The 21,264-nt window shown below is 38.7% G+C and overlaps 1 protein-coding gene across 1 annotated transcript in view; it reads left to right on the forward strand.

The window, feature by feature from the left end:
* The first annotated feature begins 5,200 nt into the window (after window positions 1-5,200).
* The window catches only part of OPRM1 (opioid receptor mu 1), a 72,050-nt gene continuing 55,986 nt past the window's right edge, over window positions 5,201-21,264 (forward strand). The window contains exons 1-2 of the mRNA XM_007957867.2: window positions 5,201-5,275; window positions 5,370-5,850. Coding sequence (XP_007956058.2) covers window positions 5,230-5,275; window positions 5,370-5,850 — 527 coding nt within the window. The 5' untranslated portion in view covers window positions 5,201-5,229. The remainder of the gene's footprint in view (window positions 5,276-5,369; window positions 5,851-21,264) is intronic.

Genomic DNA, 21,264 nt, shown 5'->3' on the forward strand with positions numbered 1-21,264 from the left:
CTACAAGGAGCTCTAGTAGCATAGTGCCTAAAGCACTTGACTGATAACCAAAAGGTTGGTGGTTCGAACCCACCAGCCACTCCTTGGAAGGAAGGTCGGGCAATCTACTTCCATAGAGATACTGCCTTGGAAACCCAAGGAGGGGTCACTATGAGTCCAAGATGACTTGACGGCACATAACAACAACAACAACATTGCATTGTGTATCTAATTTAATCCTGCTAGCAGCTATATGAGGAGCTCTGGTAGCATAGTGCCTAAGGCACTTGACTGCTAACCAGAAGGCTGCTGGTTCAAACCCACCAGCCACTCCTCGGAAGGAAGGTTGGGCAATCCTACTTCCATAGTGCTACTGCCTCGGAAACCCAAGGAGGGGTCGCTATGAGTCGGGGCTGACTCGATGGCATACAACAACAACAGCAGCAGCTATATGAGGTGAGCATTATTATTTCCCCCTCCTCTTTTTAAATGAACAGAAAATTGTCACTCAGTGAAGTAACTTATCTATACTCTCATAGCTAAGTGACAAGTACAAGATTCCCAAAATGATCTGCCTCCAAGACTAGGACTGATTTCAAGATACCCCTTGTCTTTCATGGTAAGTATGCTAAGACTGGGTCTTTGCATCCCCATGGAACTGAATGAATGCCAGATAGATTTCAGTTGGATATCTATCTATCTGTATTAGAGAGAGAGAGAGAGAGCGTGCTCTGGTGGCATACTGCCTAAAACATTTTGACTGCTAACCAGAAGGTTGGCAGTTCAAACTCACCAGCCATTCTGTGGAAGAAAGACTGGACAATCTACTTCCCTAAAGATTTATTGCCTCAGAAACTCAAAGGGGGTCCCCATGAGTCAGAATCAACTGGATGGCAGTGAGTTTGTTTGTTTGTTTATTAGTCTCTAGGAGATGTTGTAACATTTTAGTGCTGAAATTATACCCTTTAATGCAAAAGGATAAAAATCTACTGAGCATTGCCAAAATAACCTATGATAGTATAGTTTACCTATATCTGTTTTCAAGACAAATGCCTAAAAATAATATTGGAATTAAATGTTCCTCCTAACCTTTCCCTTTTCCATGCTCCCAAAGTTGTGGTTGTTGTAATGTGCCCTCCAGTCAGACCTGATTCATAGCAACCCCTCCTTGGGTTTCCAAAGCATTATCACTATGGAAGTCGATGGCCCAACCTTCCTTCCAAGAGTGGCTGGTGGGTTTGAACCACCATTCTTCTGGTTAGCAGTCAAGTGCCTTAGGCACTATGCTACCCGGGCTTGCAGTTAAATTTCTATAACTGATTGAGGATATTTATTTCTAACTTTTATCATTAAAAGATCTATACATACACAATACACATATGTGCAGAAGTAGGGATTATTACATATTTAGTGTTAACTTTATCGAAAACAAAGGCAAAAATGAGCAGAAAAATGACTCCTGGTTTGACTTAAACATTTGTTGTTCAAATAGAAATGTTTGTGGGCTTAAAAGTAGGTATAAAATTTTAAATTTAGGACTTCTGGTAAGATGGACAGACAAGCGACACAGACCCTCTTCAACAATGAAAAGAAAAACCAACAGACAGAGATACAGAAGATAATCCTGGAGCCCTGAGCTTTGAAAAGAACTATACAGAAGTGGATTAGGCACCAACTAGTGGAAAAACCTGAATAAAAACGGTGAATACAGACATGGTCAGAGCTGCAGATTGTCAGCTACTCTTACAAGACCAACAGCCTGAATATTTCCAAGTGGTGTTGGAACCTGAGAATTGATCTGAAGATCAGCCCTGGTCACCAAAGGGTGCAGGGACGACTGTGCTGGTGGCCTATGACTAGGAAGGGAAACAGCAAGGAGGGAGACAACCTGAGCTGTTGACTTTCTGCTGTCCATAGGACACAGCCATTTTGACTGTTTACATGCAGCAGTCATTTTGGAAATTTAAAGTGACCAAGGGTGTAGCCATTTTGAATGTTTACAGGTGGCAGTCATTTTGGATATTTACAGTGACCGAGGGTGCAGCCATTTGGAGTCTTTACAAGTGGCAACCATTTTGGATTTTAAAGTGATAGCATTCTCATTTGGATTCCAGGGACCTAAGAATAGGCTCTGTTTGCCAAGGTTGGCAGGGAAAGGCTGACAACAGGAAAGAAGACAGGTGGTGAGTGTATAAGTGCTGTCAACTAGTGAATAGAGGCTCACAGCACAGTATGCTGCTTGCACAGATAACATACAAAGAAAACAAAAATCATGGGCAAGTCACTCCAATACACAATCTCTAATTAAATATAAACACAAAAACATCACAATACCTCAGAGACAACAGAGCACCACAGTCCACCCAAAGAAGCTAGAAAAAGCAGGAGAAACAAGGGACCAGGATACAGACCCAAAACACATCCCTGAGGAAGAGGCAACATTGGAACTCCCTGATAAGGAGTTCAGAAGAATTATATTTAGATACCTTCAACGAATTGAGAGACGGATCAAGGAAAACACAGAGAAAACTCTAGAACAATTTTGAAAGACAATACAGGAATAAAATGACAAAATAAATGAAAAACTAGAAATGATACAAAATCTACAGATAGAAATCCAGATTAATACTAAATTTTCAGAAATAGATAAGACATGGAATGGGCAAAGGAGCAGAATTGAATCAATGGAAGACAGAATTAGGGAGATTGAAGGAAAATACCTGAACACTTCTTTGGAAAGGGATCAATCAGAAAAAAAAAAAAAAAAAGATCAAAACAAAATGAAGAAAGCCTAAGGTTCATGTGGGATACCATCAAAAGGAATAACCTACATGTAAACGGAATTCCAGAACAGGAAGAGACAAATAAAACCACAGAGAAAATTGTTGAAGATTTGCTGGAAGAAAATTTTCCTGGTATGATGAAAGATGAGAATATATTCATTCAGGAATTCCAATGAGCCCCAAACAAGATAGACCCCAAAAGAAAATCACCCAGACATATCATTATCAAACCTACCAAAATCAAAGACAAAGAAAGAATCATGAGAGTACCACAGGGAAAATGAAAGTTACCTACAAGGGGCAACCAGTAAGACTAAGCTTGGATTTCTCAAGAGAAACCATGCAGGCGAGAAGACAATGGGATGGTATGTGTAAAACACAGAAAGAGAAAAATTTCCAACCAAGAATTAAGTATCCAGCAAAATTGTCCCTCATATATGATGGTGAAATTAGGACATTTTCAGATAAGCAAAAATTAAGGCAATTTGTTAAAACCAGATCAACCTTACAAGAGATGCTAAAGCGAGCCCTTTGGACAGAGAAGCAACAACAGCAAACAACTGACCATTAACACACATGATGACATAACCCAGAAACCAACCCAGCTATGGAAGTATCAGAAGTAAATAAGCCTACAAGATTGTAAACAGGGAACCAGAGACACCAATTGACAAATGAGGAGAAACGATAGCACATAACAACAACAGCAACAACAAACCAAAAAGAGGGAAAAAACTGTATCGTTTCAGAACTTCCAGATGGTAGGGAAGTCAAGACAATTACAAGATAGAACAGACTGTTCTAAACTTGGGAAGAAAACTATAAATCACAGGTGACCTCAAAGAAAAATGATAAACCTTCACATCCAAAAAGAGGACAAGTATAAATATTCAATAAATGCTAAAACAATAGTAATGAATGAAGTGATAACATGATTCATAAACAAAATGAGCTCAGCATAGAAAATTATATGGAACAAAGAAATCGACACCACGAAAAAGCACATAACAAAAATGACAGCAACAAATTCATATTTGCTGATAATTACATATCTGGCAAGGGACTTATCTCTAAAATTTATAGCGAAAGAGTGGATGACCAAACTATGGTACATACACATAATGGAATGCTTATGCAGCAATAAAGAATAATGTAGATTCTCCAAAACACTACAAAATAAGGATGAACTTGGAGGACATTATGCTGAGTGACATAAGTCAATCACAGAAGGACAAATGTAGTATTAGTTCATTGTTGTGGAAGATCAAGGAAAAGTTTATATATGGAGGGAAACTTTCTTTTTTTTTTTTTTGCCGGGGGGGGGGGGGGGGGGGGGAAAAACCTTGAAAAAAAAAAAAAAAAAAAAAAAAAAGCACTAAAAGCACTGACTCATGTCACTTTAGTTTTGTGTATTTCACTGTACATAAATTGTATTTCAATAAAATGCATTTTTTAAAAAATTTAAATGTATTCACATTCCTCAGGAACCTTGCTTGGAGGCCACTCCAGTTGCAGACTTCTGTGTGGGTCCTAATACAATTTCTATGCTAAAAAACAGAAAGAAATAATCTAAATTTTATTTGGTTTTGACGGTGCTCTTCTCAAAAGCACATGTCCATGTAAGAAGTCTGCAGAAACCAAAAGGAGAATTAAATAATTACAAAATTACCTAGGAGACTGAAGATGTGGAAGATCAATATTAGTTTTCATTGACTTTACTGAATGCCACAACCCCCTGATTACTGTCACCCGTTATTTTCCCTACCAGGACAGAAATTAGAAGCAAAGAGAGCTTCTGCTCTGGGAGAAATTGGGGGATAGGAGTAAAATAACAGGTTTCTTCCAGGAAAGTTTGCTTCTCAATCCCTCGTTTCAGATTGCTTTGGTTTGTTGGAAATACTAGTTTACTGATACGAAAGATGTGATTACCTTTCGCAGATGTGAGGCGATGAGGCGAGGAGGGCTACAGAAGAGGGTCTGGGCAATTATTTGTAATGTCTGTAGGCAATAGGGAGGGAAAAACGTCAGGAGTGCCCTAAGGGGTGCGTCTGGACATTGTGTTTCCCCTCAGATGATAAAGGGAAAACTAAACAACAAAAAGAGCCCATGCTGTGCAATTGTTTCTGACTCCTAAGAATCTCATAGGACAGCGTTGAACTGTCCTCTAGGGTTTCCAAGGCTATAATCTTTACGGGGCAAGACTGCCACACCTTTCTTCTGCAAAGAGGCTGATGGGTTCGAACAGCTGACCTTTTGGTTGGCAACCGGCCGCTTTAACCACTGCGCCATAAGGCCCCTTCTAAAAAGAAAACGGCGCTGGAAAATGGAATGATGTCAGCCTCTTGCTTTAAGGTTGCCAAAGACTCTCAGCCTGTCTCCCTCCTTGTCCCTTCCTTCTACCCCTCCCAACCCCCGCCCCTCCTTAGGCGCTTTTGCATAGAGGAGTGCCAAGTGAGGAGACCTACTGATGGTTTGCGCAAAATCCACCCCTTCGCTCTCCTCCCTCCCCTCCAGCCTGGATCCCTCTTAGCGCTCCCTCCCCTCCCCCAGTGGTGTAGGGTTGAGCTTAGGTCTCGGTCTACTACTAAGGTGGGAAGGGGCTCCAAGCAGATCAGGTCAGACGCTCGGCTCTCCCCTTCTGCCTGACGCTCCCCTGGTTCCATCTGGGCTGCTCTCTGCGAGAAACCGCAGAAGCTGTGGCAGCGACGGGAGGACTCTGCCAAAGCGCGTGCGACCTGGAAAGTCCCAGTGCTGAGGCCACCTCTCAACGTGGGCCCCCGCCGGCGATCAGCACCATGGACAGCGGCTCCGTCCCCACCAACGCCAGCAATTGCACTGATCCCTTTGCACGCTCTGCAAGTTGCTCCCCAGCACCTAGCCTCAGGTCCTGGGTCAACTTGTCCCACTTAGATGGCAACCTGTCCGACCCCTGCGGTCCGAACCGCACCGAGCTGGGAGGGAGCGACAGCCTGTGCCCTCCGACCGGGAGTCCCTCCATGATCACGGCCATCACCATCATGGCCCTCTACTCCATCGTGTGCGTGGTGGGTCTCTTCGGAAACTTCCTGGTCATGTATGTTATTGTCAGGTAAGGAAGGCAGCAGGGCTCCAACGGAGTCTTCAGGGGCTAATAGGGCGAGGAGGGTACCTAAGCCCCAAGGCAGAGTGTTTGCTGAGAGGTGGAGAGAGAGGAGGTAAACAAGGGAGACTGGGAATGACTGTGAATAGAGTGGCTGTTGTCTGGGGAAGAAAACATACTTTTTTATTTTTCCCTCCATTGTAAAGAATCCAAAAATTCAGGAATAAAGAAGTTGCTTTGGTATAAAGCCATAATGCTTTGACAAAAATGCTCTGTCTTACAACTCCTCCTCACACTGAGCCAAGAGGTTTTGAGCATAGGGTCCTACAGCGTCCTTGCAGGAGCTGAGGCACCAGTAATTGCAGAATAATAGAAGAGGGTTCTAGTTTATTTACCTTAATTGGCGGTCCCTCAATCTCTGTTCCCTTAGGAGATGAACCTTGGCAACTATTCTTCTCCTCACTCAAGAGTGTTTTGCTGTACCACCCTCCTGCATCTTCTATTCTCCCTTCATAGTTGCCTTTACCTTACTCTTCTTTGCATTCTGATGTCCAACTTGGCGGAGGAATTGTTTCCTGGTTTTACTCCATGTGGTGCTTTGTTGTAACAAACATGACAGCGTGTTGCCTAGACCAGTTTGCGGTTAGTGCTACTGCAGATATGCCAGGGGACTGTTCACTGGAATCTGGAATAGAGAGGGTGGTCCAGGAGATGTGCAGGGCATGACCACTGTGTCTCGATACCTCTAAAATTTGGAACTTATTAGAAGTGACAAAAATCTGAATTAATATAAAGAATTATATAGGAAATTGTGATGGGTACTCTGAAAAAAAGTGTCTTTATCCAGTGAATTATTTCAAGAGTCCATGGTCCACTTTCTGTTTGCCCAGACTCTCCAGGTTTGTTTGACAAAGTGTGCCAGCTCTTCATATTAACGATATTGATGTACATTGTGTGGGTACTGGTGTGTGTGTTCAAATCCTAAACCCAAATAATGAAAATAATACAGCTAAAGAATTACTACTACATATTCACTTCTTTTAAGGTAAATATCTTAGCACTTTAAAATGGCTCCTGATTTGAGGTTTTCTCCCTACTAGGGGTAATATGTCTGTAGTGAACATGGCATTTTCATATTTAGTTATAATATTTGCTTCACTTATTCAGCAAGTCTTGCATGTTTCAATGAACTTCCTTAATCTTTTCACAAGCATTCTCCCCAAATGCTTCCTTTACCACGGTGTTGCAAATTGCTTATAACTTATTATTTCTGCTTGTATGTTTGATTTCTTTAATTAATGATTGTTAAAGGGTGAAACTAACTTCCTTGATCCTTTGATACAGTAAGCAGTGTCTCTGAGAAAAGAGCACCATCTATTGAGAGAAAGGCTAACAACAGAAGGAAAAATGCAGGAAGAGAATCAATGGAAAAATTCATTTTAAAAAATATTTACTTTATGAAATCCAATACAAAGATTCATATCAAAGACAAAAACCAAGGATTATTCTGCTGTTACAATAATAGAAAGCATAACTGAAGACCTGCCATGTGCAGGGAAAATATGTTTCCCATTTTGCCTAAGAAAATCCACAGAGCCATAAGCAGGTAGAGTTAGAAGGGACCCTGGAGATTACTTATGCTCAACGAGGAAACTGAGGCACTGAGAATGTAAAGGATTTCCCAAAGGACAGATAGTTTGTTAGTTCAGTACCACTGAATCTTTCCTAACCAATATAATTTTATGCTTACAAGGGTGGCAAATCATGATTTGAGTGAAATTCAGCTCTTAGATTGGCAGAATGAATTTAATTAGTAGTAATAACATAGGAATAATTCATTATTTCCAGATTTGTGGCTAGAATGCTGAAGGAAAAAATAAAAATCTCTCAAGAGAAATTACCAAAACATTTAGAAAGCCTGTCGTCTGAAACAAAATGCTTTATTCCCTTTTACTACTTCTCCTTGGTATCTCCCTTCCTCATCCTCCCCTCTTTGTTTTTGCTCTTTTATACAGAGAGGGCCCATATAGCAGAAACTGGCTGTGAAACAAACAGATTGGTCCCATCTCAGTGTTTTAAAGATGACTGGTTGGTTAAATTTATTTTAAAGGCCTTACCTCTGACCACTTGCTGAGTTGGCAAAGGATGGTGACATTACATCTTACTGAGGACATGACACTGTGTTTCACATCTCTGTACAGAAAGTTCTAACAAATGCCACACTGTTTGAAAGGTCACCCCAAACACACACCTGTGGCAGTTCAGATGGTTAATTACAAGGTCAGATGATGTTCTGGGAATGTGATTGTGACACAGAAAAACAGTTCAGTGACACATGAAAATGATAGAAAAAGTATTGTGGGGCAGGTTGAAGAAAGTATGTGTATTTAGTTGAGGATATCAGTGGAATTGTCCCCAGGTTGTGATGTTCAAAACTCAAAGATATTATTTTCTCTGATGAAAACATGGCCATGATGCTGCTTCTGTTAAAGTATTGAGGTAAAATACTCACTGGTATCATTTAAAATACAAATACTTTTGAATGGTCAAGTAGTTACAGCTTCCTGACCTGATTATTTAGTAGAATGTCATAGTACACTAAGTGAATTCTGAGACATAGATGACTATGACAACAACAACAAAAAATAACAACTGGTAGTACAGATGATGGGATTAATGCTTTTCTGCTCTGTGTGCCTTGACTCTATCATCATCATCATCACCATCGTACCTTCACTAACATTATTAAGTAGTTTCATTTAAGTAACATTCTACCACACTGCTGTTCTAAGGAATACAAAGGAAGAATATGACCTAAAGACTTAAAACACAGATGTTAAATGATTGAAATGTTTTAGTCAACACCTTAAGGGTGGTTTTTTTGGGGTTTTTTTGTTTGTTTTCTTTCTGGTTTTAAAGAAAAAATAATGCTTACAGAAAATACTATTATAAAAATAACCACAAAGATTCTGGAAAATATAGAATAAACTATTACAAAAAGTACAATAATTTTAAATGTGATACTGATAGTATATTATTGCCAAGAATCTTTTAAAGAGAAACAAATCAATCAAAATAATACACAAACCTATAGTGCTTTACTTTTTGAAAATATTTGACCAAAGTAAAGGATTAACCATAACTGTAAAAGCTGATACAGTTCCACAAGTATTTATAATGTGACTTTTTTGTGTGTGTCCTAAAGATTTGTCCATGTAGCTAGGCACAGGGTCTGCAAAGACACTGTTGAAGGAAGTGGGGGGCTAAAGACTGTTAGGTGTCTGTAGGCTGAGTATCCTTCCACGTAAGCTCTCAATAAAGAGTACCAAATGATATTACCTTAATTCTTAAGATAATTTCTTAATTTATTTAGAAGAATTCTCAATTCCACTGGTTATCAGAGCACAGTATTTAAATCTATGCAAGATATTATTGTCATTTGCCTCTCACTAAATGTATTTCAGGTTTTAGAGCAAGTCTAATGAGCTCATACTTACTCAAAACTTTAAATATTTAATTCGGATTTAAAATTTAAAGTGATCTATCATGGCTGATTGGAGCGGGAATCTAAGATTTTAGTTTTGATTCAGATTTATATAACTGAGAGGAAAAAATAATAATAGCAATATTTTATCTAATTTGCTACATCACTTCAAGTCACAGTGACCCCATGTGTGTCAGGGGGTTTTCTATTGCTGATTTTTTTAAAAGTAGATCACCAGACATTTTTTTTTCCCCCTGAAGCACTGCTGGCTGGACTGAACAGCCAACCTTTCAGTTAGCAGACAAGCACACTAACCATCATCACAACCCAAGGGACTATGTGTATGTATATAAATTAACTTGAATGAATGTCAGTGAATATGGCCACTAGCACTTTTCATAAAATAAGGAAAGATTCTAGTTTATTTATAAAACAAATATTAATAAATGTTACTTTATTTTTTAAAAAAATATATCCTAATTAGAGGATGAATTTAAGGAGGGGGACCTCCTCAATAAAATTCTGCCTTTAACAAAGTTATTTATATAATAACATAACTATTAAATTTTTTGCTTTTCACTTAGCATTGGAGAGCTCCTGGTATCAACTATTACAAGTCTACTTTAATTGCTAATTCTTTCTTGAACACCTTTTCCTTTTTGTGGACCTGGGCACTCTGACTTGTACTTGTTGTTCTTGTTATTTGCCATCGAGTCGGCCCCGACTCATAGCGACCCCTCCTTGGGTTTCCGAAGCAGTATCACTACGGAAGTAGGAATGCCCAACCTTCCTTCCGAGGAGTGGCTGGTGGGTTTGAACCGCCAGCCTTCTGGTTAGCAGTCAAGTGCCTTAGCCACTATGCTACCAGACTTGTACTTAGTTTCCTGTATTATAAGCTGTGTCTCTGCCATTGCGATGGAATTGTCATTTGAGTTTCTTTCCCTCTTCTCTGTTTCCCTTCTTCTTTGAAAGAATAAACTATCATATATGTTATGAATTATTCTAAATACAAAGGAAAGTAAAGGGAGCAGTAGAAAAACTCTTCACTGTACCCACATCTGTCAGCCACCTTCTGCCCTGAAGTCTCTCTGATTACACTGCCCTTCTCAGGGATCATCCTGGTACTCCCACCTGCACCACCTGGAAGCTTGAGAAAGTTAACACCCTACAGATCAACCCTTGGCCAGGGGCAATGGGAACCTGGGGACAATTGTTCCCTTTTATTTTTCTCTGCAGTCAGGTGCACAGCTCTGGGGAGTGATCAGCATGAAACCACAGAAAGTCCAGGCTTGACCAAGCCACACTAGCCACGTTGCAGCCAACACAAAGATACAGCTTTTCCTCCCCTCCTGTTTCACTCTTCTAGCCCCTACTCCTGTTCTCTGCAATCATCCTCCAATGTGATGGACCTTCCTTCACACAAACCCTTGTCTCAGATTCTACAAAACATGCCATTTTATCATTGGCCGCTATGCACTGGCAGAGTAAACAAAACTCTGAGAGACACATTCACTATAGGCTTTTCTTAATATTTAGCAATTCTTAAGAAATTCTAAGTAGCCTGAATTAGAATGATGAGCAGAGTTCATAAGAAAAGTTTTTCCTTCCATTTCTTTCTGTTTCAGGATTCAGGAAGAGTGTTAGTTAGTTCTGGTCAACGGACACGGAGTAGACAACAGTAATGCATAGTGTCCCATTCTCATCTTCTTAATGGAAACAGTTTGCTTTGTGACGTATAAAGGAAATAAAGCCTCCTGTGCCTTCTATCAACTTATATGAGGCAGCAAGACAAAAGCTATCATCTCCATCCCCTGCTGATTTCAAGTCTTCAAGTATAAGATCATCTTGTGATAATTAAGCTCAAGAAAATACCAGTTTTTGAAAGTGAGCTGAAACAAAAGATAAAATGTATCACACACAAGCAGCGGGGTAGAGTGAGCTTGCGGTTGCAACTCCTTTCCTCGGCCGGCCGTTCTTGCTTGCCTCCACACCAATTCATCAGATTGAGGACCCTGAGACTGAGCCATGACTTTAGGAAAGAATGAGAGCTGGAATGAGAAGCTTTGCCTTGGACTCAGGATTCCAAGTGTCAATTGTCAATCAACTATGATCCCATCAGGGCCTTATTTTCCTCATCTGTAAAAAGCATCAGTTCAATGATAATAATAATTAATAATAATAATAATAATGTTCTTTCTAGTACTAAAATTTCCCATGGAAATTAAATTTGAAGGACAGTTTCTCCATGATTGCACAAGCTACAATAGCTAGAGAAAAAAGTACACATCTTCAAAATTAAATAATCTTGGTTCCACTTTCCTCATAGCCCCTTGTATTTTATTGAATTCCACATGAGTTCACTGGATTTACCTTAAACCCAAATGATATTGTGTTCTCTCTCTCTTTCTGCCTATATAAATCTCTCTCTTTGTCTCTCTCTGTGTGTGTTTCATTCTCGCTTTAATTCACAGGGATATAGTTTTAATATTTGCCTTTAGATATTAATCAAATTCTGTATGCTGTATTCCAAAATTAATGCAGAGAGATAATGGCTCCATGAAATCTAATAAAATGAAACTTTGTAAACCTATTGTGGAACTTTCAAATGTGATGGATTTTGTGATGGCTTCTAATGAGAGAGGAGAGATCATCCTTGCTTGGATGTAAGTTTTTGTCAGGCAAGAATATTGTCAAGTACAGTTTTTCTTGAATTCAGTCATGTAGTAAGTAGCTTACCAATTGTATATAAGTGGATTTCTTGAAATGATTCTAATAGTAATCATTTAGATTCACTGAAAACTATTAGTGCAATTTAATGTGTGACCAAATTTAATCAACCTGATGCAGTCACTGTCTTCAAATAACCCTTGTGTTTTTCTCCTCTCTTTCTATTTTTTCCTCTAACATCGATATTGTTTTTCCTATCAAAATTCTCCCTATTCTTTAAGTCCCACTTTAAATCCATTCCTTCTTGCAGCCTCCCCAAATATCTCCTACGGAAGCCATAATACATGCTCGGTGTTAGTTGTCTCGTGTTGACATCGACTCGTTTTGCCCTGTGTACAATGCAATGAAACATCACCCGACCCTGTGCTGTCTCATGATCTACTGCTGCAAAAACTCTGTGCAGCCTCTCCGTGGTTTCACAAAAGGTCACTTGATCGTCTTTGAATACATGATCCAAAACTATCTCTTTGGGTTAGCTAAGAAACTCAGCATTTCGAATCTGAGAAACAGAATTGCACATCTTTAAAATGCTGTGTAATATAAACTTTTCAGCAATTCAGATTTACTCAGATTATTGAGATGTAACTTCTAATTCAGACAATTCAGTTGATTCACTGCTTTTTTCATACATATTTAGTTTTTATGCCTTGAATCATGAAAGATGATCTATACTGGTGGATAATATCTGCAAAACATAAATTCAAATATATATATACTCAAACTCACTGTCATGGAGTAGATTTTGACTCATAGCGACCCTCATTGAGTTTCTGAGGTGGTAAATCTTTCTTCACAGAACAGCTGGTGGGTTTGAACCACCAACCTTTTGGTTAGCAGTCAAATGCCTTAGGCCCTATTCTGCTAGAGCTCCATATACATACATACATACATGCACATATAAATTCACAAATATTGAATAGGAAATAGATTATTGCTCTTATAATGACCATATAGAAAGTAAAATTTAAAGAAGTTTCTCTAAAATAGTCTGTTTAAAAAACTTAAGAAATTTATAAACTAATATGAATGTAAGCACCTTATTCAAACAAACTAAAAAAAAATTAGGAGACAATTATAAGCTGTCTGTCCATTTGAGTACATTAATACATTACTGTTCATTTTAAGGGCATAACATTTTTAAGATGCAAAAATATAAAAAGTTAGTATACACAATGTGATTCCAAGAAATGTTTTTTAAAGCATAATTGAAGAAATAGAAACATCAAGCTGTGTTCCATATTATATACTGCAGCAAGCTCCTGACATAGCATGCTTTTGCTTTAGCCTTTATTTTCATCAGAGGAAATAGTTAGATGAAAAAATGGATTCCCTTATGATTCAATCATCCTGTCACCTGATAATCCAGTCATGTCATGCAAATTACCAAGAGTACCCAGTATACTGAAATAAAATTCTTAAAATGAAATTGATCCCTTATATAGCTAAAAATAGAGGTTATATATAAATTGGCATTATCAGCTAGATGAATGTCTGGATTATATTTACTATTTTAGATTCAGTAAAGTTGTGGAAACTTATGATGTAATTTTTAGTAAACCTTTAAGTTACAGAAGGAAAACAAGTAATATGCAATTGTACCAGAGTTATACAATTACAAAATTACTTAACCCCTACTTAGCCAACTTTTAAGTAATTTTTAAGTCACATAATCTTTAATATTGTTTTTAACAAGAAACTATGAACTATGCCTATAGTTGAAGGGCTTTTGGGTCTTTGAATTAACCTGACCCCACTACACCAAAAATGGCAAAAAATATACTGATACAGTAAAACTCGATCTGATCTATATAAACCTATTTTACACCACAACATTTCACAAGCCAAAGTAAAGTTTGGATTTAAATGATTGAGAGGTAAGAATTATTGTATCTCCTTTTGCCACCAAAACCAAAACTAAACCCAACGTGAGACTTGATTCCAACTCACAGCCACCCTGTATGACAGAGTAGAACTACACCATAGGGTTTCCAAGGCTGTACTCTTACAGAAGCAGATTGCCACAACTTTCTCCTGCAGAGTGGTGGGTTTGAACCATCCACCGTTCAGTTAGCAGTCGAGTGCTTAACCTCTCAGCCCCAGGACACTTTCATTTTACCACATTTAGATGCAAATATGGCTTATTTCCACTGGACAAAGAGTAGTCACCTGTCTCAGTCTAGATTATTGTTGTTAGGTGTCATCCAGTTGACTCTATACATAGCGACCCAATGTAAAACAGAAGGAAGCACTGCCCAGTCGTGTGCCATCTTCACAATCGTTACTATACGTGACCCTATCATTGTAGTCACTATGTCAATCCATCTTGTGAAGGATCTTCCCTTTTTCTGCTGATCCTCCATTTTACCAAGCATGACATCCTCCTCCAGGGAATGGTCCCTTCTGACAACATGACCAAAGTAGGTGAGACAAAGTCTGGCCGTTCTTGTTTCCAAGAAGCATACCAGTTGCTCTTATTCCAGAACAGATTTGTTCTTCAGGAAGTCCATGATATTTTCAGTATTCTTCATCAACACTATAATTAAAATACAACATCTGAATTCTTGACTGCTGCTTCCATGGGTGTTGATTGTGGATCCAAATGAAATGAAATCTTTGACAACTACAATCTTTTCTCTGTTTATCGTGGTGCTGCTTATGGGTCCTGTTGTGAGGATTTTTGTTTTCTTTATTTTGAAGTGTAATCCCTACTGCAGACTGTAATCTTTAATCTTCATCAGTAAGTGCTTCAAGTCATCTTCACTTTCAGCAAGCAAGGTTGTGTCATGTGCATATTGGAGGTTATTAATGGGTCTTCCTCCAATCCTGATGCCATGTTCTTTTTCATATAGCCCAGCTTCTCAGATTATTTGCTCAGCATTATCAACTAGATTGAATTAGTATGATGAAAGCATATAATCCTGAAGCACACCTTTCCTGATTTAAACCATGTAATATCACCTTGTTCTGTTCAAATGACAGCCTTCTGGTCTATGTACAGTTTCCTCATGAGCACTATAAAGTGTTCTGGGATTTATATTCTTTGCAATGTTATTCATAATTTGTTATGATACACACAGTCAAATACCTTTGCATAGTCAATAAAGCACAGGTAAATATATATATATTTTTTTTGGTATTCTTTGCTTTCAGTCAATATCCATCTGACTTCAGCAATGATATCCTTTATTCCACATCCTCTTTTGAATCCAGCCTGAACTTCTGGAAGTTCTCTGTCAATATACTGGTGCAACTATTTTTGAATTATATTTTGTAACATTTGTGCGTGCGTGATATTGATTTTTTTTTTTTCATAATTTCCACATTCTGTTGGATCACCTTTCTTTGGAATGAGCACAAACATGTATCCCTTTCAGTCAGTTGGCCAGGTAGCCATCTGCCAAGGTACTTGGCATAGAGTCCTGCATCTATGCATCTTGCTCTAGTCCTGCATCCATTTGTTGAAACATCTCAATGGGCATTCAATCAATTTTTTGGAGCCTTGTTTTTCACCAATTCCTTCAATGCAGCTAAGACTTCTTACTTCAGTGCCATTCTTTCTTGATCGTATTCCATCTCCTGAAATACTTGAACATCAACCAATTCTTCTTTGTCCAGTGACTCTATGTATTCCTTCCATCTTCTTTTGATGCTTCCTATATCATTCAATATTTTTCTTATGTTGTTGTTGTTGTTGTTATGTGCCCTCGAGTTGGACCCAACTCATAGCGACCCTTCCTTGGGTTTCCAAGGCAGTATCACTATGGAAGTAGATTGCCTCATCTTCCTTCCAAGGAGTGGCTGGTGGGTTTGAACCACGGGCTTCTGGTTAGAAGTCAAGTGCTTTAGGCACTGTGCTACTTGAGCTCCTATAGAATCTTTCAATATTGCAACTTGAGGCTTAAATATTTCATCAGTTCTTTCAGTTTGAGAAATGTTGGGTTTCTTCCCTTTTGATTTTCTAATGTCAGGTCTTTGCACATTTCATTATAATAATTGACTTTGCCTTCTTGAGCTGCTCTTTGAAATCTGTTCAGCTCTTTTATCTTGTCATTTCTTCCATTTGCTATAGCTACTCTCCATTCAAACCTCTGGTAGCATAGTGCCTAAGGCACTTGACTGCTAACCAGAAGGCTGGAGGTTCAAACCCACCAGCCACTCCTCAGAAGGAAGATGGGGCAATCTACTTCTGTAGTGATACTGCCTCGGAAACCCAAGGAGGGGTCGCTATGAGTTGGGTCCGACTCGATGGTACATAACACAACAACACAACAACTCTCCATTCAAAAGCAAGCTTCAGAGTCTCTTCTGACATTCATCTTGGTCTTTTCTTCCTTTCCTGTCTTTTGATGACCTTTTGCTTTCTTCATGTATGATGTTCTTGGTGGCATCCCACAACTGGTCTGGTTTTCAGTCATTGATGTTCAATGCATAAAATCTGTACTTCAGATGGTCTCTAAATTCTGGTGGGATAGAATTAAGGTCATATTTTGGCTAATGTGGACTTATTTTCATTTTCTTCAGCTTCAACTTGTACTTGAATATGAGCAATTGATGGTCTGTTCCACAGCCAGCTCCTAGCCTTGCTTTGGCTGAAGATATTGAGCTTCTCCATTACTTCTTTCCACAGATGTAGTCGATCTGATTCTTGTGTGTTCCATCTGGAAAAGTCCATGTGTATAGCTGTCATTTATGTTGTTGAAAAAAGGAATCAGATGAACTGCATCTGTAGAAAGGACCAATGGAGAACCTCAATATATACAGTCTAACCTAGGGATCAACAAACCTGACAAGGACAAGATAGTAAGTATTTTAGGCTTTGCTAGCCAAATGGTCTCTGTCTCAACTACTCAACTCAACTCTGCCATTGTAGTATAAAAGCAATTAATAACACCTAAAAGAATGAACATGACTAAGTCCCCAGAAAACCTTTTTATGGGTTAAAATTTGAGTTTCTGTGTAATTTTCATGTCTCAAAATACTATTGTTCTATTGATTTTTTAAATATTATTCTTCTATTGATTTTTTTAAATATTATTCTTCTATTGATTTTTTCAACCATTTAAAAATGCAAAAATCATTCTTAGTCGGCAAGTCATACAAAGAAATAGTGAGCTGCATTTGGTCCTCAAGTTGCTGCTTGCTAATAATCTCTGGTACCAGAAACCAGTTGCTGTCTAGTCAATTTTGACTCTTGGGGACATTATGTGTGTTGAAGTAGAATTGTATTCCACAGGGTTTCCAATGGCTTATGTTTTGGAAGTAGATTGACAAGCGTTTCTTCCAAGGGCCCTCTGAATGGAGTCAAAACTTCAGTCTTTCCTTTAGTGGCCAAGTGCTTCACCCTTTGTACCACTCAGGGACTCCATCTCTGGTACAGAACTCACTAAATAACATTCTTTTCATTCTTTCAGTATACATGAAATAAGAATATATTGTCTTCTTTGGCAAAATTGATTACATGTAGCTTAATAAATGGGGATAAAGTATTTTGTTAAAATAATCTCATACCAACTTAAAGTATTTTCAACATCAGAAAATGACAACACAAACAGGAAGTGTGACATAAATCAGCACCATTGCCAAAGATGGTCATGACAGAGCCTACCACTTTTCTGGAACTGATGTTAAAATTGGGTTATAATAACAATCACTGGAGGATTGCCTCTAGTTCATTCCAGGCTCTCATCTTCAAACCATAATTTTTCATTTGACCTAGATGATCAGCTGTGTTCATTACCAAACCTAGCCAGTGATAAGAGAGTAAGTGCTTAGAAAATGACATTTCTGAAGAATTCTCAGCTATTGGGTATGCTTTGTGGTTATCTTAAATTTATGCAATTTTCTAGGTTCTCTCACAGTATGTTCACCATCAATCATTTGGAGGCTTTCAGGAATAACTGAAACTGTCAGCTGCAAATTCATATTAACTTCTTCACAAATATAAAAATCTATCCTCAGAAATACTAATGCCTGCATATTGCCCCCCACACCCACCCCCATGCACCCAGCTACTGATGGCAGCGTCATCTCACTCAGACTTTCTTTATGCCATCGCAAGCACAAAAGATTATGGCTTGTTTCTTTTTCTTCTTCTTCTTTTTAACTTATGTAACTTGCTCATTTACAAAAGAAGTTGTATGCAGTTCTGTGAGGTTGCTTTGAAAACTGTTTTTCCTTGTGTTTTGGAACTCAGACTGTCTAGCTGGATAAGAAGGGGCACTACAGTGGGCCCAGGCGTCCAGTGTTTTGTTAACTCTTTGTTTCTTTTATGTGATTTTGTTCAATGATTTCCTAAAGAGTCACTGATATCTCCTCCCTGCATAAATTCCCATCTTTAATTCAGTCCTGTCTACCTCTAAATGATAGCTCCTTGTGCTTATAGAAAATTTTCTGGCATGTAAAGGAATTCTATAGATTGGGCAAGATGACTCTCAGGCAGAAATTGATAAGGAGAGACAAGTTGATGTACATCCAAAGGAAGTGAGCGAAAGTCTTGATTATCCTCATGATGAGTATTCTGGTTGTATTTCCTGTAAGATTGATATGTTTGTTCTTCTGACAGTCCATGGTACATTCAATATTCTTCTCCAACACCACAATCCAATTACATATAGTTCAGTTGAAAAAGTATATAGTTCTTAGAATCTCTAGTAAGAATTAGTTCTAAATTCTAGCAAGGATCCAGAAAGGATAAATTAATAATAAAATTTAAGATATTCAATGAAGTCTTGAAACAATTGAAATAGTGCATAAATCTTAGATGTATAGAAGAAGAAGTCTTCTGAGATCTTCAAGCCAGTGGTTCACAATCCTGGTTGCACATTAGAATCACCAAGAAACTTAAAAAATGGAAGCCCCACCTAAGGTTAATTAAATCAGGACCTATGGGGGTGACTTCTCAGCATAAGTAGTCTTAAAAACTCCCCAGCTGATTCTTATATGAAGCCTATGTTGAAAAGCAAAAATCTGTCTTAACATATCCATTCTATGAATGAGAAAAATGAGTCAAGATTTACAAAGTCTGCCCATGTGTTTATGTCTCTTCTTTATCAGTTATGCTAGTTACCCAACCTCCTTGTATCTCATTTGTTAGAGTTTAGTAAAGAAGCTATAATCATATTCAATCTCATATGACTTTTACATCTAAATTAGGTAAGATGTGTCAAAGTGTGCAATAAACTATTAACTGCTATATAAAGGTAAAGAGCTTCAGTGCAGTGCCTAAGACACTTAACTGCTAACCAGAAGGCTGGCAGTTCAAACCTACCTACCAGCCGCTCCTCGGAAGGAAAGTTGGGGCAATCTACTTCCATAGTGATACTGCCTTGGAAACACAAGGAGGAGTCTCTATGAGTTGAATCTGACTTGACAGCAGTGCGTGCCCAGTAGAACTTTACACCTACTGGGCTCACACCTTTACCATGTGACATCTTAGCACTCACCCAATGTTTTTATGTTCCCCTAGGTCAAGTATACTATCTGCTGTGGTTTTCTGAATCACAGTTTATCTCTTTAGAATCATAATGTCTAAACTAGAAGAAAGAGTTGAGCTATTTTATTTTTTGCAGAGGTAAAGCAAGACATTGCTTGAATGCTACTGTTTTGGTTTCCTAGTGCCACTCTAACAGAAAATATACCACAAATGGGATGGCTTTAACAAACAGGAGTTTATTCTCTTACAGTTTGGAGGTTTTAAGCCCAAGTTCAAAGTGCCAGGCTCTAGGGGCTGGGTGAAAGCCCCTCAACCTTGGGCTTCAGCTCTGCCTCCTGTGCCCAGCCCACTGATGCTAGAGGTTTTCTTCATTCAGACAGCTGGCTGCAGAGGCCGAAAAGCCCAAGGTTGACAAGTAATAAGGCATAGTCTGGATACTACCAAGCCACATGGTTGGCCATTAATTCAAGTCTATTAAAAGTCACAAGATCGGTAGAGCATGGCAGGCTGCTGAACAATGACTTGGCTACATGAAGGGTTCAAGTGTGCCATAAGCTACAGACCATTCCCAAAGCTGCTTCTTATATGCAGTAAGCAGACCACATCGCTAAAGAAGCTCCTCAGCTGCTTGTGGTAGAGCCCACCATGGAGCTGATTGCCAGTCTCATCATGGGGCATAACAACCACCAGCTGCCCAGCCACTCAAGCAGGCCCAGCCAAGTGGACACACAATCTTAACTACCACAGTCACTGTTGGTTATCCTTCTTCTCTTCATTGCAGTAACTCCTTCCAATACATTGGACATTTCAAATCCATCTTCTTGGTGATGACACTGATGTAAATTGAACTCTAAGGACAGATAACTACAAATTATTTGGCTCCTTATTGATAAGTCTTGTTACATTGCCTAATAAACTTTGTGGGGGATAAAGATGTCAAACCAATTATTTTTATGCACAAAACATCTATTTTCATACTAAATATTTCACATTTAATTTGGTGTTACACCAAAGAGTCAGAGCTGAATTTAAGTATAAAATCTGACTACATATGACAAAACTTTTTGTGCAGAGCAGTCATTCATTGGAATCAGAAGACATGGCTTATAACAATGTTGCTCTCTAAACACTACTGCTGGACACTTAAGTATTTAAAATTCCATCCACGTGAAGAGTCTTGACCTTGATAAGAGTCTGATTCTGTAATAACAGTGAAATTTGCCAAAAGATGGAACTCTTCATGGAGGATGTACACTGTCAAGTGCCTGTCTATTCCTAACACCCTCATAATGGATTTTTTTTTTCAGGACTTGCAAACAAGGTCTGTCACCTTCCTAACAGAGTGGTAAACTCTATAAATAAAGTGAGCCCAGGGTGTAGTAGACAATAACATCCTTGAGACATCTAGTGTCCCTGAGAACTAAGACTGTTCCAAGCACAGAGGCTGTGGTAAACAAGGGGATCAATGAAAGAGGAAGCCTTCCTTGCTTCTGAGCAATTTTTTTTTTCACTGAAACACTGAGTTCGGTGCCAGAAAGAGATTGAGCGAATGTGTGGAGGACTAATAATGTTAATTGAAAAGTGTTGCAGGCAGCGTAACCTGAAGATCAGAATCTGGCTGTGCCTGACAAGAACGAGGGCAGTTATTACTGACAGTACAATTTCATACTTACTCAGCCCCCATCAGCTTTGGAAAGGAAACCTGATGAGTTGAATGAAACCAAATATGAATGTACTTCTGATGATGTTGGGTTCAGATGTCACTAAGCTAAAAGAAAAT

The sequence above is a fragment of the Orycteropus afer genome, unplaced genomic scaffold (genome assembly GCF_000298275.1).
Source record: "Orycteropus afer afer isolate SDZICR_OR568_19922 unplaced genomic scaffold, OryAfe1.0 scaffold00815, whole genome shotgun sequence".
Classification (NCBI taxonomy): domain Eukaryota; kingdom Metazoa; phylum Chordata; class Mammalia; order Tubulidentata; family Orycteropodidae; genus Orycteropus; species Orycteropus afer.